Source organism: Gopherus flavomarginatus, chromosome 3, assembly GCF_025201925.1.
Source record: "Gopherus flavomarginatus isolate rGopFla2 chromosome 3, rGopFla2.mat.asm, whole genome shotgun sequence".
Taxonomy (NCBI): domain Eukaryota; kingdom Metazoa; phylum Chordata; order Testudines; family Testudinidae; genus Gopherus; species Gopherus flavomarginatus.
Window position 1 is genome coordinate 70,261,952 of NC_066619.1, and position 18,365 is coordinate 70,280,316.

The 18,365-nt window shown below is 40.6% G+C and overlaps 1 protein-coding gene across 2 annotated transcripts in view; it reads left to right on the plus strand.

Annotated features, from left to right (window-relative positions):
- Window positions 1-18,365, plus strand: part of MAN2A1 (mannosidase alpha class 2A member 1) — a 200,208-nt gene that overhangs the window by 125,461 nt on the left and 56,382 nt on the right. For both annotated transcript variants that reach the window (XM_050945620.1, XM_050945619.1), the window contains exons 14-16: window positions 2,549-2,785; window positions 2,895-3,017; window positions 8,333-8,447. In XM_050945620.1, coding sequence (XP_050801577.1) covers window positions 2,549-2,785; window positions 2,895-3,017; window positions 8,333-8,447 — 475 coding nt within the window. The remainder of the gene's footprint in view (window positions 1-2,548; window positions 2,786-2,894; window positions 3,018-8,332; window positions 8,448-18,365) is intronic.

Here is an 18,365-nt window from a genome sequence, read left to right on the forward strand (position 1 = left end):
ATAGGGGGATGATTGTAGTGGAGAAGTCAACACAGCAAATTCATATGTAACAGGGCATACAAAGAAATATAGTAATAGTAATATGTGAATATAATAGTATATTAGTGTACTAAGACTAAATTTTTTTTAAAATGTTGAAAGAAATGTTGATACAAGTCTTTATATTCTTAGAAGGTCTCATACTGGCAGGGTATATGCAATATAAAAGTACAGCTGAATCCTAAGAAAATAGGAACACTTTATACTTATAAGAATGTTAAACTGGAAGGCTAAAATTTATATGCTATAGGACTTTAACACATTATTTTGGATTGTTGGGTTCTTGTAGACATATTGGTCAAAAAAGCAAACAGGATGTTAGGAATCATTGAAGAGGGGATGGAGAGTAGGACTGAGAATATATTATTGCCCTTGTATGGCTCCATGGTGCGCCCACATCTTGAAGACTGTGTGCAGATGTGGTCTCCTCACCTCAGGAGAGAGATTCTGGCACTGAAAGGGGTTCAGAGGAGGGCAACTGAAGTGATTGGGGGTTTGGAGAGGGTCCCATATGAGGAAAGATTGTGGAGGCTAGGACTCTTCAGCTTGGAAGGGAAGAGACTGAGGGGGGATATGGTGGAGGTGTATAGAGTCATGAGTGATGTTGAGAAGGTGGATAAGAAAAAGTTATTTGCTTATTGCCATGGTTCAGGAACTAGGAGTCACCAAATGAAATTAATAGGCAGCAGGTTTAAAACAAATAAAAGGAAGTTCCTCTTCACGCAGCGCACAGTCAACTTGTGGAACTCCTTACCTGAGGAGGTTGTGAAGGCTAGGACTATAACAGTGTTTAAAAGAGAACTGGATAAATTATGGTTAAGTCCATAAATGGCTATTAGCCAGGATGGGTTAAGAATGGTGTCCCTAGCCTCAGTTCATCAGAGGATGGAGATGGATGGCAGGGGAGAGATCACTTGATCATTGCCTGTTAGGTTCACTCCCTCTGGGGCACCTGGCATTGGCCACTATCGGTAGACACATACTGGGCTAGATGGATCTTTGGTCTGACCTGGTATGGGCATTCTTATGTTCTTATGTTATGTTCTTATTCATAAATACTGTACTTCAGAATTAGGATTGTTAATTCTGTCAATAAAATTGTATTTAAAATAATTTAAATTGTCTTTGTAAATGAACAACACTATCACAATATTCCTTAGTGTAAGGAAATTTAAGGAATGCAACAAATATAGTGGTAATGGTATCCAGTAGCAAAAAACAAAATTGAAAAGTTTGAGTTCCAGTATGGCTCTTCTGTCTTATCTTCATCTCAGATAGAAAAAGCTCTGGGTAATGTGGACTTCAAAGAATAATGTAGAAGTAAAATTCAGGTACAGTCAGATCCACTATCTGTTGTCCTGAAGTAGAAGAAAAAGCATAGTTTCCACCACTCTATTGACTAAGGGGTATGTGTGTTTGGCTATAAAAGCATTATCAGAGGAGGATCTGAGATGACATTTGAGCTAAGTGGACCTTCAGATCCAAAGACTTCAGCTGTAAGATCTTGGATCCCTAGTCCTCTGGGTCTGGACTCTGATGTAGTCTCCATTTCTCTGTACTCAAACTTGATCCTTGCCTTGGAGTCAATGCTTGCTTTTGGTTCTGTTTGATAATTCTGGGAAATTTCAAACCGTATTGCATCATAGAGATTCTTCTCAATCATCATGTGCCAGTAGTTGTATTTTACTATGAACTTCGCACTGAGATTTGTCCAAAAAAAGTTACATGGAGCTCTGTTCAGATATTTACTTAGCATTACTCTTTTGATCTGGAAACCAGATTGAATTCCTATTTCAGAATCTTTTTCCTGCAGTGTATATTATTTTCAACTCTCTTCTAAGAGGCTAATTACTGCTAATAAATCTCAAGTGTGGGGCTCTGCAGAGGCTATTCTAGAAGGAGAAAGGAAAGTTTTACATATGGAGTTCTGGGCACATTGTTTCCAGAGACCCACCCACCCTGTTTCTCTGTTAGAAGCCATATAAAGATCTTCATAAGTAAGCAGCAAAGAATCAGTGGCAGTTTGAGCCACATGCCATTATATCCTCCAGTTCTGATCCATAATGGTATGTTAGTGTTGTGATCCAACATTCTCTGCTTTCTAGAATATTTCTGACCCTTAGCAACAATTTTATGCTCATCTCCTTAATATGTGGTAATATGCTCAACTCAAGATTACAAATCATATTTCTTTATAGCAATAGACTAAAAATTGTAACTGTTGTTCATTTTAGTAAACAATGATCATATCCTTCTGAAATATTACTAATCAGATGAATAGCAGCAAAATTTTCATTTGTGATGAAATATTAGAACATTGGATTTAATAACTGGAAACATTCTTATTAATATCTAATACTAATTTGCGTTCTTGGAAATTTAGGCAACATTCAGTGCTGGTGTAACTGTTGAGATGAATAGAAATGTAGCAGGCATTAATTTGGTGCAGTACTTTCAAAATTTTATTTTAATGATAGTAAATTTTTAATATATTTTCTTGCTCCAACAGATCTCTTTCATGGTGCACCTACCACCTTTAGGTCTGGGAGTTTATCAGCTTTTGGAGGTTCTGAATTCAGAAATGGTCTTGGCTGATTATAATATATATACTAGTGGAGGAAATAATGTGCAGGTGAATCCAGATAAAGTTTTCAAGATCAAGGAGATGCAAAATTCTGCAGATGACATTACTTTAGAGAACTCCTACATGAAACTATGGTTTTCTGGGATCTCAGGCCTTCTGAAGGTGTGTTGGCTCACAGTTTGAAATATTGTGTTTCTTATTTATAAGAATATTAATGCATAAAAACTATAAATGTGTCACCCTCTCATTGTGATTATTTATCTTTTTTTAGAAAATTAACACAAAAGAAGATGGCAAAAACCATCAAATAAAAATGGAGCTTGCTTGGTATGGAACCACAAGTAACAGAGATAAGAGCGGGGCTTATCTCTTCTTACCAGATGGAGAGGCCAAGGTAATAGTACACATATTATTTTTGTAAATAAAGGCTTTCATCCGGAAAGATCCCCAAAAACTTTGCAAACTATATAGAAAAGCAGTAGTTGACCCACCATTGAAATATAGCTACATCTTTTGTGAAGCACTGCATTCAAATTATGCATATGGGAATTTTAACAGGACACTGAAAATCCTGGCAGAAAGTGCCATGGGATTTTCAATGACCACAAGTGCCCAAGAACTCATTTTCATATCTTATGGTAAAAGTGTATCGTGGATATTCATTCATTTTTCCCAGCTTTCCTTTCTCTCTATTTCTCTTTTTCTCCCTTTAGTCTGAGATTGGACATACTAAATTTATACATGGAATAACATAGTGAATATGCTAAACTTTTTAAAGTTTGTAACTTCTTTGTCGGATGGGCTGTTATTTATGATGTGTTTATACAATGCCTAGCACGATGCGGCCCAACTTTCATTGAGATGTTCAGCACTACTGCATCATAAATGATGATAAACATAAAAGGAAGAGCAAGTGACTGTCTAATTCAGCTATCATCTACTACAAACAGGCATTATTTTAGTTCAGCAATTTTTTTTTTTAAAATCACATACTCTTTTCAGTTAACTCTTGTTTATTTTCAGCTTCCTTGGAAATTCAGAAACATGCCGTGTATCTGTACTTGTTACCATGTATATTCATATTAATGAAATATTTCTCGGAATTCAAAAATATTTTTTCAGAGAAATGCTATAAACTGAATATGGTGTAGAAAACAATTTTATAAAGGTAAATGATAGCATGCAGCTTAATATTTCTCTTCATTCTTTATTTCAGTTTTCCCTTGGAGGAACTTTAATTACTAATGTAGGGTCAGACTGAAGCCCTTCCTGTGTGTTTGCTCAAGGAAGAAAGGGCATGTAACATGTTTATTGTCCCTTGTATTGGCTAGCCATACTGTGGGTGGAGCAACTTTTGTATTCTTGCTGCTTCCCACCACCTTAGATTTGGGGATATGTAGGGCTCACATAGGGTATATCCCACTTCCCCTCCACTAAGTTCCTCCCTCCCTTCTGTAGTGGGAAAGGCAGACTGTGACTGAGTCCTAGTCAGTTTCCTGGGGCAGTGAATCAGCATGCTGCTTCACGTACAAGGCTCCTGGTAAAGCCATCATTGAACTCGAAACAATGCATCAGTCAGGTTGACATAAGTACACATCTCAGTACTCTTACGAGCCCCAGTGGAAACATGGACCGATTTCTGAGGAGTACAAAAGAATAGCACGTAGGGACAAAAGCAGAAAGCTGAGACACAAAATGAGTTTTATACTGGGCAAAGGAGGTAAGAGGAAGATGTTTTTTAAATATATTAGGAGCAAAAGAAAGATGAAGGAAAATGTAGGCTCTTTTCTTAGCAGAGAAGGAGAGCTAATAAACATATGACAAAAAGGGGGCTGAAGTATTTCTATTTTGCTTCAATCTTCTCTAAAAAGGTAAATTTGTGACCCAATATTCAACACAATTAACAGCGGGGTAGGAATGCAACCCAAAATAGGGAAAGAACAAGTTAAAGAATATTTAGATAAGTAAGATGTATTCAAGTTGGCAGAGCCTGATGATATTTATCTTACAGTACTTTAGGAACTAGCTGAAGCGATCTCGGTTAGGAATTGTCTTTGAGAATTCCTGGAGGAAGGGTGTGGTTCCAGAGGACTGGAAAAGGGCAAGCATACTACCTCTCTTCAAAAGAGGAAGCAAAGAGGCCCTGGAGAATTTTAGACCAATCGGCTTGACTTCAATATCTGGAAAGATACTGGAGCAAATTATTGAACAATAAGCTTATTAGCACCTAGAGGATAATAGAGTCATACGTAATAGCCAATATGGATTTGTCAAGAACAAATCATGCCAAACCAATTTAATTTCATTCTTTGACAGGGAACTCTTCTGATGGCAGATATTTCTTTCAGGATTTTGAAAGACAAATAGTACAGGACTTTAAAGGAGCTACAATAGTTAGTAACGTGGGTCAGGAACCCCTATCAGATAGAAATGCCACATCCTTGCACTCCACTGTGAACCAGCTGCTGAAGAATGTGTGGCAAGGACATAAAAGGTTGTTACAAGGAGGAGGGAGAAAAATTGTTGTTCTTAACTTCTGAGGATAGGACAAGAAGCAGCAAGGGTGGTTTAGGTTGGACATTAGGTAAAACTTCCTAACTGTCAGGGTGGTTAAGCACTGGAATAAATTGCCTAAGGGGCTTGTGGAATTTCCATCATTGGGGATTTTTAAGAGCAGGTTAGACAAACACCTGTCAGGGATGGTCTAGGTAATACTTAGTCCTGCCTTGAGTGCAGCGGACTGGACTAGATGACCTCTCGAGGTCTTTTCCAGTTCTATGATTCTATGAAAAACCTCACCTCACTATACTAACCTTCAAGGCAATGAGGAAAAGATATAGTCTCCCCAAGGAGAGCTTGTGGGGAGGTAGGGACAGCAATCAGTAGCTTGTGGAGCTTGTGGGGAGGTAGCTTGTGGAGCTTGTGGGGAGGTAGGGACAGCCATAACTAGAGGGACGATTAAACACAATTATGGTACTGCCTTCCCAAAAATTAAGTGGTGGTGTTGATAATGAATTGAGCAAAAAGAATTCAGATCTTGACTGCTACACTTCACATTGTGAGCTATGACCCAAAGATCTGATGGAAAAAGACCTCCACCCTGGATGCTTGAGTCTGTAAGAGTGTAGACCTGGCCTGGCTTCAGGGTTGGGCAACCTTTGCAGATGAGACAATGAAAACATCTTTGCCCCAAGTTTGGAAGACTGTTGGTCTGTTTTGCTGTTCCATCAAAAGACTTTGGTCCCAATAGCATTTTTAGCTCAGTGCTCTGAAGATGAGGTTAGTTCTTGTAGGCACGAAGGACCTTCAGAGACTCAGTATCCCAAAAAATTGTCCTGTTTAAAATGGAAAGCTAGGCCACCATGTTTTACATAAACATAGAGGAAGACACCAGGTCGTGATCCCTCTTTTGTGAAACAGTGCAGGTGTGGAATATTGTGTGTCCTACAAGATGAGCCCCGTCACCATATATCCGAGGGGGGAAAGAGATCACAATCACAGATAGGGCTGAGCTGAAACAGATCTTCACAAACTGGCAGATCAGATTTTCCTCTACTACAGGACACCCGGGGCAGCTCTGTATTTTACCGCCCCAAGCACAGCAGTCAGGCAACTTTCGGCGGCGCGCTTGCAGGAGGTCTGCTGGTAATGCGGATTCGGCGGCATGCCTGCGGGAGGTCCACCAGTCCCGCACCTTTGGCGTACCCGCCGCCGAAACTGTGGGACTGAACTGACTTCTCGCAGGCATGCCACTGAAGGCAGCCTAACTGCCGCCCTCACGGCAACCGGCACGCTGCCCCGCCATGGCTTGCTGCCCCAGGCACACACTTGGAGCGCTGGTGCCTGGAGCCACCCTTGAGGACACCAGCAGTGGATCTCATCATAAATTACCCGAACAAGAATCTCTGCTTCTCATCATGGTACCAAAAAGGTCATAGTAACATGATACTCTGTAAGAGACTGTTATATGGCTTTATACTAAACTCTGTTGTAAATGTACTGCCAAATTTCAGAAGAGACAATGGTTTGAAGATGATAGCTCTTATTGCTTAGACAAGTATGGTTCTTTACTCTGTTGCAAATGGCCATAGTCAGTATGATTCATGCTGTTGAGTCTGGTTTCAGATTGTCACTCAGAAGCACAATACCTGTTTCATCACAATATGGGAGTCTTCTCCCAAAGAGCTTGCTTCTGACATAGAGATTCATGTGCATGGTGTATCTGAGAAGGTGGTTCTTGACTTCTGAGGTGCCAGAAAGACATTTAGCAAAAGGACATACAAGTCCAAGTGGAAAAATCTTTTAGTGCAATACAAACAAACCCCATGGTTGGATGATGGGGAGCAAGTAGGAAGGAGGCTAAAAAAGCAAGGGGCCTATTTCTACCCTCATCTTTTACATCCATGCACAATAATATTCATCTCTCTGAATCTTATAGAAATGTACCTTTAATCTTCAATAATGACCCTTGGGCTTTGGCTCCTATCCTCAGCCTTCCTACCAGTAGTCCCAGTCTGACAAACCCACTCTGGATCAGCAAACCGGGGCTAGGAGTTGAAAGTCTGAGAGGCTCTGTGCTCCTGAGACAGCTTCAGCTCCTGGACCCAGATGTCCTTCTGTCTCCTCCTAATCCCCTGTAATGTTCAGATGGAATGGGATGGGGCAAGGCTGAACTAGAACTAAAGCTTTGTCAGGAGTGCAGTTAATGGTTCAGCTAAGTCTATGCTGTAGTGGCTCCTCCTGTGTTTTTCCAGAAGTAATTGTGCATTGAGTTTAAGCTAAGACAGACCAGTGATGATATTTTTTCCCCTCTTTTGTGTGTATGTGCGCGCGTGCATGTACAAACTGGCAAAAAAGTATTAGACAACTTCAGGAATTCCCATTCTTTTTTGGATATCCGAAATCAGGAATCCCTTGTCCAGTTGACTTCAGATTTTTAGAAACATTCTACTTTAGCTCCCACAACTGACCTACTAATTTCCAGATATATTTGACTATTTTGTGGATTTTAAGGAGACCAACATCATGCTTTAAACAGATGATCTGCTGCAACTTTAACGATGGAGTGACTATATATCACTCCGTAGTGGTTGGACCAAACAGACAAAAAATTCTTCCTGTTTTTTCAGCTGTGTTCACACTTCCTGCTTTGCTCAATCCGTACATTCATTTGATATGTTAAATGTGAACAGAAACTATGTTGAAATCAACTGTTAAAAATAAATGAAATCATCTAACAGTGACTCGGGCTTTGGGTATGAAGTCGTAAGTGTGTAAGCAGCAGCTGACAAGTATAACTTTGTGAGAGAGAAAATTGAAGTTAAAATATATGTAATCACAGTAATATGTTACTTAACACTTACATTGCTCTAATCTCCAACATGCTTCACAAATTTTAACTAGATTTTCACAACATATCTGTAAGGTCTCTAATGAAGATTATCCTCATTTTCAGACAAGGTAGGGTTAAGAAAATTGCCCAAGACTACAAAGAAAGTCAATGTCAAAGTAGGGATTAGAAGTTATGAATTCCCAGCGCCCAGTCTTGTGTTCAGATGACCCCTACACTCATTTAATATAGATAAAAAGTTATTTTTGGAGGGGTTTTAAATTAGGATTTAAACGTATTTAATAACTGATCTGCTGTGAATATTTTATCCTGAAAACAATTTTCATACCATTGTTTTAACTTTGTGTTTCTTTTTTCAGCCTTATGTTTTCACAGATCCACCTACCATAAGAGTTACTCATGGAAGGATTTTCTCAGAAGTTACTTGTTTTTTCCATCATTTGACACACACAGTGCGACTCTACAAAGTTCAGGGTAAGAGGTTTTAAAACTGCAGTTACATGTGTCATTTTATTTTCTGTCTAATTTTGTTGTTCAGTTTGGACCTTATGTTGGCTTTCCAGTGCTTTCATAACTTTTTATGCTTAGTACAGTGCTGGTCTAGGAATTGCTTCTGATTGCAGCAGTCACTGGGTTTAATGATCTATTCTTGTGGTTTGCAGCCGTCACTCAACTAAAGGCAGACTTAAATCCAATAAATCTTTCTCGTGAAGGACTCCCTCAACGTTGACAAATCATCTTATGGTGTAGGGCTGCCAAAGTGGCTCCTACACTATAGAATCATAGACTTCAAGGTCAGAAGGGACCATTATGGTCATCTAGTCTGACCATCTGCACAAGGCAGCCCACTGAATCTCTCCCACCCACTCCTGTATCAAACCCCTAACCTATGTCTAAGCTATTGAAGTCCTCAAATCGTGGTTTAAAGACTTCAAGGTGCATAGAATCTGCCAGCAAGTAATCTGTGTCCCGCGCTGTAGAGGAAGGCGAAAAAACTCCATGGCCTTGGCCAATCTGCCCTGGAGGAAAATTCTTTACCAAGCCCAAATATGGCAATCAGTTAAACCCTGAGCATGTGGGCAAGACTCACCAGCCAGCACCCAGGAAAGAATTATCTGTAGTAACTCAGATCCCACCCCCTCTAACATCCCATCACAGGCCATTGGGCGCATTTACTGCTAATAGTCAAAGACCAATGCATTGCCAAAATTAAGCTATCACATCATACTATCCCCTCCATAAACTTAACAAGCTTAGTCGTGAAGCCAGATATGCCTTTTGCCCCCACTGTTCCCCTTGGAAGGCTGTTATGGAACTTCACTCCTCTGATGGTTAGAAATCTTCATCTAATTTCAGATCTAAATTTCCTGATGGCCAGTTTATATCCATTTGTTCTTGTGTCCACATTGGTACTGAGCTTAAATAATTCCTCTCCCTCCCTGGTATTTTTACCTCTGATATATTTATAGGGAGAAATCATATCTCCTGTCAGCCATCTTTTGATTAGGCTAAACAAGCCAAGCTCTTTTAGTCTCCTTTCATAAGATAGGTTTTCCATTCCTCAGATCATCTTAGTAGCCCTTCTCTGTACCTGTTCCACTTTGAATTCATCCTTCTTAAACATGGGAGATCAGAACTGCACACAGTGTTCTAGATGAGGTCTTACCAGTGCCTTGTAGAATGGTACTAACACCTCCTTATCTCTACTGGAAATACCTCACCTGATGCATCCCAAGACCGCATTAGCTTTTTTCACAGCCATATCACATTGGCGGCTCATAGTTATCCTGTGATCTATCAGTACTCCGAGATCCTTCTCCTCTTCTGTTATTTCCAACTGATGCATCCCCAGCTTATAACAGAAATTCTTGCTGTTAATCCCTAAATGCATGACCTTGCAACTTTCACTATTAAATTTCATCCTGTTACTATTACTTCGGTTTACAAGGTCATGCAAATCTTCCTGTATGATATCCCAGTCCTTCTCTGTATTGGCAATACCTCCCAGCTTTGTGTCATCCGCAAATTTTATTAGCACATTCCTATTCTTTGTGCCAAGGTCAGTAATAAAAAGATTAAATAAGATTGGTCCCAAAACGGATCCCTGTGGAACTCCACTAGTAACCTCCCTCCAGCCTAACAGTTCACTTTTCAGTACGACCTGTTGGGGTCTCCCCTTTAACTAGTCCCTTATCCACCTTTCAGTTTTCATACTGATCCCCGTCTTTTCCAGTTTAGCTAATAATTCCCCATGTGGAACTGTATCAAATGCCTTACTGAAACTGAGGTAAATTAGAGCCACTGCATTTCCTTTGTCTAAAAAATCTGTTACCTTCTCAAAGAAGATCAGGTTGGTTTGACACAATCTACTTTTTGTAAAACCATGTTGTATTTTGTCCCAATTACCATTGACCTCAATGTCCTTATCTACTTTCTCCTTCAAAAATTTTTTCAAGACCTTGCATACTGCAGATGTCAAACTAACAGGCCTGTATTTACCCGGATCACTTTTTTTTTCCTTTCTTAAAAACAGGAACTATGTTAGCAATTCTCCAGTCATATGTATCAGAGAGGTAGCTATGTTAGTCTGGATCTGTAAAAGCAGCAAAGAGTCCTGTGGCACCTTATAGACTAACAGATGTTTTGGAGCATGAGCTTTCGTGGGTGAATACCCACTTCGTCAGATGCATGTAATGGAAATTTCCAGGAGCAGGTATATATATGCAGACAAGCTAGAGATAATGAGGTAGTTCAATTAGGGAGGATGAGGCCCTGTTCTAGCAGTTGAGGTGTGAAAACCAAGGGAGGAGAAACTGGTTCTGTAATTGGCAAGCCATTCACAGTCTTTGTTTAATCCTGAGCTGATGGTGTCAAATTTGCAGATGAACTGAAGCTCAGCAGTTTCTCTTTGAAGTCTGGTCCTGAAGTTTTTTTACTGCAGGATGGCCACCTGAAGGTCTGCTATAGTGCAGCCAGGGAGGCTGAAGTGTTCTCCTACAGGTTTTTGTATATTGCCATTCCTAATATCTGATTTGTGTCCGTTTATCCTTTCCGTAGAGACTGTCCAGTTTGGCCGATGTACATAGCAGAGGGGCATTGCTGGCATATGATGGCGTATATTACATTGGTGGATGTGCAGGTGAATGAACCAGTGATGGTGTGGCTGATCTGGTTAGGTCCTGTTATGGTATCGCTGGTGTAGATATGTGGGCAGAGTTGGCATCAAGGTTTGTTGTATGGATTGGTTCCTGAGCTAGAGTTACTGTGATGCGGTGTGCAGTTACTGGTGAGAATATGTTTCAGGTTGGCAGGTTGCCTGTGGGCGAGGACTGGCCTGCCACCCAAGGCCTGTGAAAGTGTGGGATCATTGTCCAGGATGGTTTGTTAGGTCCCTGATGATGCATTGGAGAGGTTTTAGCTGGGGACTGTATGTGATGGCCAGTGGAGTCCTGTTGGTTTCTTTCTTCACGTTTGTCTTGCAGTAGGAGGCTTCTGGGTACACATCTGGCTCTGTTGATCTGTTTCCTTATTTCCTCATGCGGGTATTGTAGTTTTGAGAATGCTTGGTGGAGATTTTGTAGGTGTTGGTCTCTGTCTGAGGGGTTAGAGCAGATGCGGTTGTACCTCAGTGCTTGGCTGTAGACAATAGATCGTGTGATGTGCCCGGGATGGAAGCTGGAGGCATGAAGGTCGGCATAGCGGTCGGTAGGTTTTCGGTATAGGGTGGTGGTAATGTGACCATCACTTATTTTCGCCATGGTGTTTAGGAAGTGGACCTCCCATGTAGATTGGTCCAGGCTGAGGTTGATGGTGGGGTGGAAGCTGTTGAAATCGTGGTGGAATTTTTCTAGAGACTCCTTCCCATGGGTCCAGACGATAAAGATGTCATCAATGTAGCGTAGGTAAAGAAGGGGCATGAGTGGACGAGAGCTGAGGAAGGACTCTCTACTCAGACCCTATGCCACCAGCACTCCCAGCTATCCCCGTGACACCACTGATTTCCTGAGGAAACTACAATGCATTGGTGACCTTCCAGAAAACACCATCCTAGCCACCATGGATGTGGAGGCTCTCTACACTAACATCCCACACACAGATGGAATACAAGCTGACAGGAACAGTATCCCTGATGATGCTACAGCACAACTGGCTGCTGAGCTCTGTACCTTTATCCTCACACACAACTATTTCAAATTTAATGACAATATACATCTCCAGATCAGTGGCACAGCTATGGGCACCCGCATGGCCCCACAATAATATTTTTATGGCCTACCTGGAACAATGCTTCCTCAGCTCTCGTCCACAGGACTCTTTGCTGTTTTTCCAGTCATATGGTCCAACCCCTGCGTTTTCAGATTCATTAAAATGTTTTGCTGAGGGGCTTGTAATTTCGTGTGCCAGTTCCTTTAATATTCTTGGCTGAAGATTATCTGGGCCCCCTGATTTCGTCCCATTAAGCTCTTCGAGTATGGCTTCTACTTCAGATATTGTAATATCTACTTCCATATCCTCATTCCCATTTGTCATCCTACCATTGTCCCTAAACTCCTCATTAGCCTCATTAAAGACTAAGGCAAAGTATTTGTTTAGCTCTTGGGCCATACCTAGATTATCCTTAACCTCCACTCCATCCTCAGTGTTTAGTGGTCCCACTTCTTTTTTTTCTTATTTATATGGCTGTAGAACCTTTTACTATTGGTTTTAATTCACTTTGCAAGGTCCAACTCTACATGGCTTTTGGCCTTTCTCACTTTATCCCTACACCACTCAACACCCAGCACAGCTAGCATTCCTGAGATAAGGGATGTAGCAGTGGTGTAGCTGGGACATCCTGTTGCTCTGGCACTGTGCAGCTATTTTAGATTAGACTGGCCTTGAGGCTGCACCTGTGCTGAGGAGCAGGCCATTGGTAGAACCAGCCCCAGCAATGAGAAGTATGAATGGCTTCTTTGTGCCTCCCTAAATCTCTCTCAGCTGCATGCGGCATTTAATGGGTCTGCAATCCTTACTAGGTTCTTTGGCTACCTACTATAGAAATAATAAATATTTAAGTTGTAATTGCTAAAATGAGGGAGGGAGAATTGTAATATTTTGAGAATTTCCCAAATCTGTTCCATCATCACCACCTCCCTATGGACATTTTTTTGTAGCTCAGTGAAACAGAAGTATAGTGTTTGGAGGAGTGCAGAGAATATTTTATTCCCTACTTTTTTTTTCTGATTTCTTTATCATAGTGTTTGGATTTTTAAATGTAAATTATTTTGATAGGGTTAATTTCTTCTGACAGCCAGAGTTCATATCCAGCCATATTGCTCGACTTGCTTAACCAATTTTATTAGTTTGTGTTTTCTTCATGGAATGGCTTCTGGAGTAGCACAGCATGCAAAGATTTGTCTATTTGAAGTCAGTTGGGAACATCAAGACAGAAATGTTGGGAATCCACTTATTGTCATATCAGAACTTTTAGTAGCATAGGCAAGCATCAGCCTGGCAGTTTGTAACTCTTTTTCAGTGTTTGAGTTTGCATCCTGAATACATTTCTTCAAATACAATTTTTTTTCTAAGTAATTATACTTCTCTTCCATGTTGCAGTGCACAATCCAGACTAACGAGCAGCTGTCACCCTACCCTGCAACCTCAGATATCTTACAATGCCTTGATGAAATATCTTCCACGTGGGCCACTCACAAATAGCTTTCCAGCATGCAAAACTACACCCTGAGTGTCTGTGTGTAACTGCAGCCTGCCTGCCACACTTGGGTTACGCGCTGGCTCTCACCAGCCTTGGTTATACTGCAGGGTGACCCCAACACATCTCTAGTTTTAGATTTTCCCTCAAAAATGTATGTCCTGTACTTTCTTGGACAGGACAAAATAGTTTAAGTCTATTATTCCTTAAATAGAATATGCCATTTTATTATCTCAGATAGTTATTCTGACACTTCTGTTTAAACACCCTGGATTAGATAAACAGTAAAATAAGTTTATTAACTACAAAGAGGGAGATATTTTAAGTTTCTACAAGTAATGAAGTACAAGTCAGAAATGTACAAGTCAGAAATGGTTACAAGAAAAATAAGGATAAAACTTTTACTAATGCCTAACTTAAACTAATCAGATTCAAACAAAGTTTCTCACCACGTGCTTCCAGCAGTCTTACTGACCAAATTCAGTAGGTCACGATCTCTCCCCCGAAGTTCAACTAATGCTTTCTTTGTCACTTCAGATGCTCAGGGAAAGTGAGATGTCCCTTGGGGTGTTTGTTCCTCCTTTTTATAGTTTCAGTCCCTATCTTGAAAAACATTTCCAGCTGGGAACGAGGAGACAGAGTCCATATGGAAGGATGTTCTTGCTGGCTTTTTCTCAACTGTTCGAGCTTTCTTTGTTTCCCTTCCTGCTTGATGATTCTGTTTACTGCTTAAATGCAACGAAAGGCATGCACACATTCTTTGTCTAAGAGAGACCTGTTCGCTGACTTGTTTGGGCAGCGCTGTGGCATTTGGAACAAGTATTAATAACATCATATAGGAAAATCTTATAACTTTACATACAGTGTTGCCATACAAATTTTACCAAGACAATACTGATCAGAAAATTGAGTTTTCAAGGCAGACCTTCCAAGGCATACTTTTGTTACAAAGATTTATTACAATAGTGTGTAGGTTGTGGGTACAGGGGCATATTTGATCATACCTATGTAAGTACTTGCAGACTCTGATCAAGGCATCTTTAAATCTCCTCTGGGATAAAGTACACAGCTTAAGTCTCTCACTGTGTACTTTCAAAACCTTGAAGCATTCTTCTATCTTTTCTGATCCCTTTCCAGTTTTTCCGCCATCTTTTTTTAAGTGGGGACACATTCGATAAGGTTTCACTAGTGCAGTATTACAGAGGTAATGCCACTTCTCTTCTCCAAGGATTGCAATTACCCTCTTAGCTACAATATTGCACAGGAAGCTCATGTTCAACTGATTACCTACTGTGACAGAGTTGGGCCAGATGGCTACAGGAGAGTGATAGAAGGCAGATATATTAGCCCCAAGTTAAGCAGGTCCCTTTTCCCTGGGTAAGATAACAGAGGCAGTTCCAGAACAATCAGGAACTTGCTGGAATAAATTAAGGCAGGCTAATTAGGACACCTGGAGCCAATTAAGAAGCTGCTAGAATCTGTTAAGATAGGCAGCCTAATCAGGGCACCAAGTTTAAAAAGGACCTCACTTCAGTCAGTGAGGCGCGCGTGTGAGGAGCTGGGAGTAAGAGGTGCAAGAAGCTGAGAGTGAGTAGGCATACTGCTGGAGGACCGCAAAGTACAAGCATTACCAGACATCAGGAGGAAGGTCCTGTGATGAGGATAAAGAGGGTGTTGGGAGGAGGCCATGGTGAAGTAGACCAGGAAGTTGTAGCTGTCACGCAGCTGTTACAGGAGACACTATAGACAGCTGCAATCCACAGGGCCCTGGGCTGGAACTCAGAGTAAAGGGCGGGCCCAGGTTCCCCCCATCCCCTCAACTCCCTATTTGATATAAGAAGAGTTGATCTGGACTGTGGGTCCCATCAGAGGGAAAGGTTTCTGGCCTGTCCCCTGACACATTAGGTGGGCCAGCAGAGACTGTGGGGATTGTTCCTCTCCTTTTCCCAATCCTGGCCAGTGAAGAGGTTAGCCAAGTGAACGGCAGTTTTGTGCCACTAACAAAAGGAGCCAAACTGAAGACTGCCATGAACCTCTGAGGCGAGCAAATCCGCCAGAAAGCGCAGAACCCTCCAAGGCAGAGGAGGAACTTTATCACGCTGTCATGACCTTAAGTTCTTGTCAATGTCACTGCATTCCCGGATTCAGCCATGTATATTGTAAGTGTGACCTACATTCTTTGTTTTTTATGTATGACCTCACAATTGGTTTTGTTAAAACACACAATGGCATCTTACTAAGCAGTCCAGATTGGTCTGTACATCTGACCTGTTCCCATCATTATTCGCCACTCAGAGTTGGATCTGAAACCTGTTAATTAGTTGTGATTTGAGAATACAAATGATGATCTATGTCCACTGTAAAAATTTTAAACTGTTTGAACCTCATGGTTTATAAGTAGGAATAGAGCTCAGCACCACCTGCTCCAAATGGCCATGTGAAAGGCAGTTCAAGGGGTTTCAGTGAAACCAGGCCTTGTTCCTCTTTCTTTAACTTTTTTCTCTTTTCTTCCATTTTGGGGTCCTAACCTTCTCTGTAACTGTTCCCTTCACTAGACCTCAATTAAACTTATCCGCATTCCTGAGCTCTTTTTCATTAGTTTTACCTGATGCAGCTCTGAGTTTCACAGAGGTATTATGATCTCTTACCTGGTTTCCTTACGTTTCATTAGCTCTTTCAACTTCTAGTGCAGTTATTCCAAACATAGCAATTCATTCATAAAGAGCATGGTGGGTGAATTCTTATGGTCAGCTGTGATTTCCACCATGAATACCTACAAGCACAAGAGTGATGCTCAAAAATGCAAGCTGTAGCAGGCCCATGAAAAAGATAATCAGAAAAGTATGAGTGGTCTACAAAATAACTTGAAATATTTGACCATGTTGCAGACAGTTCTGCTGCTTGCATTTCTTACCCTTACCCTAAGCTAGTGAGGATGTTGATTTGGGTTTGTCAGGCTTGTTCAGTTCTGGAGTATCTGATTCTGGCACAAAACTTGACATTGAATTGTTGGGTCCCAGAATTTGATTTTCAGCAGAATGTTGCCCATTGGTTACTAGCGCAACTGCTATAGATGTGGATTCTGAAAGTGGTTTGGTTATTGGAAGCATGGGGCAGAATTTTGTCTTCAAGCGAGATCTGGCTGCTTGGCCACAAAAGTGACAGATTCTGTTTGGTTTTTTTGGTAGAAAATGGTCCCATTGTTCAGTTAGAATGAACCTGTTTGCTTAGTGAACGCAAATAAAGGCAAATATTAAAATTGTGATTCTTTGTCAAAATTTCTAATGGGGAATTGCACCAGCGATCTTGGTTGATATGCAGTTTGACTCTTGCCGCCTTGTTCTGTTTCAATTGTTTGCTTTTCCAGCCAAACTCCTTGTCTTCCTTTGCAAACTGAAAAACTGGGTTCACAAACTTTTTCCACATTAGCAATTGATTATGCCTACATAAACGTTCAAAGAACGGGTGGAGGCAATTGCTCGCTGGATGGAAATTGCAGAATGGTTGGTAAAAGACTACGCAATTGACAAAGATATGCAAATCTGCTATCATAAGATACAGTATTTTGCGTTATTTCTTGCATATTTTGCTATGCTTGGGTGAGAGATTTAGTTTTGAGAGGTTCAGATGAGAAATTAGAAAGTTGTCATAATGGTAATTTTTGGTGTGTGTTTGAATTGCTTGCAAGGCATGGTAGCATGTTGTGAGATCATGTAGACACTATTAAGACCAGTCCTATAAAAAGCGTTGTAGACTTTTTTTGACTGATTTAGGAAAGTTTAAATACTTCTCCATCGTATTTGTATTCCAAACTCTTCCAAATGGAACAAATGTCTCAAGTGTTAAGGTATATTGAGATATCCAAAAAATGGAGAAGAGGTTGGTGACTGCTTTGTAGATTTTTATTGATATTCACACCAAAACAGAGAAGGGTATGACTGGTTACTTTAGAGAGTCTGAATAAAGACTGTTTAAATATGGCTAATTGGAGGGGACAGAGCTATGACAAGAGTGCTAACATGGCTCCAGCATACAAAGGTGCTCAAAATAAAATTCACCAAATAAATCAGTACGCATCTTTTGTCCCCTGTGCTGCTGACTCACTAAATTTTCTTGGAGAACCAGCTGAAATGTGTTTTCCACAAGTTATTCTAAATTTTGGAATTGTTCAAAGATTGTATGCCCTGTTTTCCTCTTTTACTAGTTGTTGAAATATGTTGAAAAACATGTTAGAATTACATTGGAAAGCCAAACCATGACAAGATGGTCAACCAGGGTAGAAGTAATCCATTTACTATGAAATTAACTTGAGGATTTTCTTGATATTTTGATGAGATCAAGGCTACACACAATCTTACTCCAGAATTTAAGTCTGAAGCTTATAGTTTACAAACAAATCTTTTCTTAATTTTCTTTTCTTGTTTTGGCCAAGATGTGGCATACTATCTTATAAAACATTAACCTGTAAGCTCCATTTTGAAACTCCTCATAGGTTGTGTACACCTAATTAACTTTTAAAATCTGGCTCTCATCCCTCCCCTCTCCATCGCCCAATAGACATACTTTGTGTTCCCAGTCACATCAAAATGAAGTCTTCAAATTCTCTGCCCTTGAAAGCCCTATTTACTCATATTCAAATGACTCTGTACTTTCTCTTCAGTCCTATGATTGTATCAGAGTTGGGGGGGGAGGGATAGCTC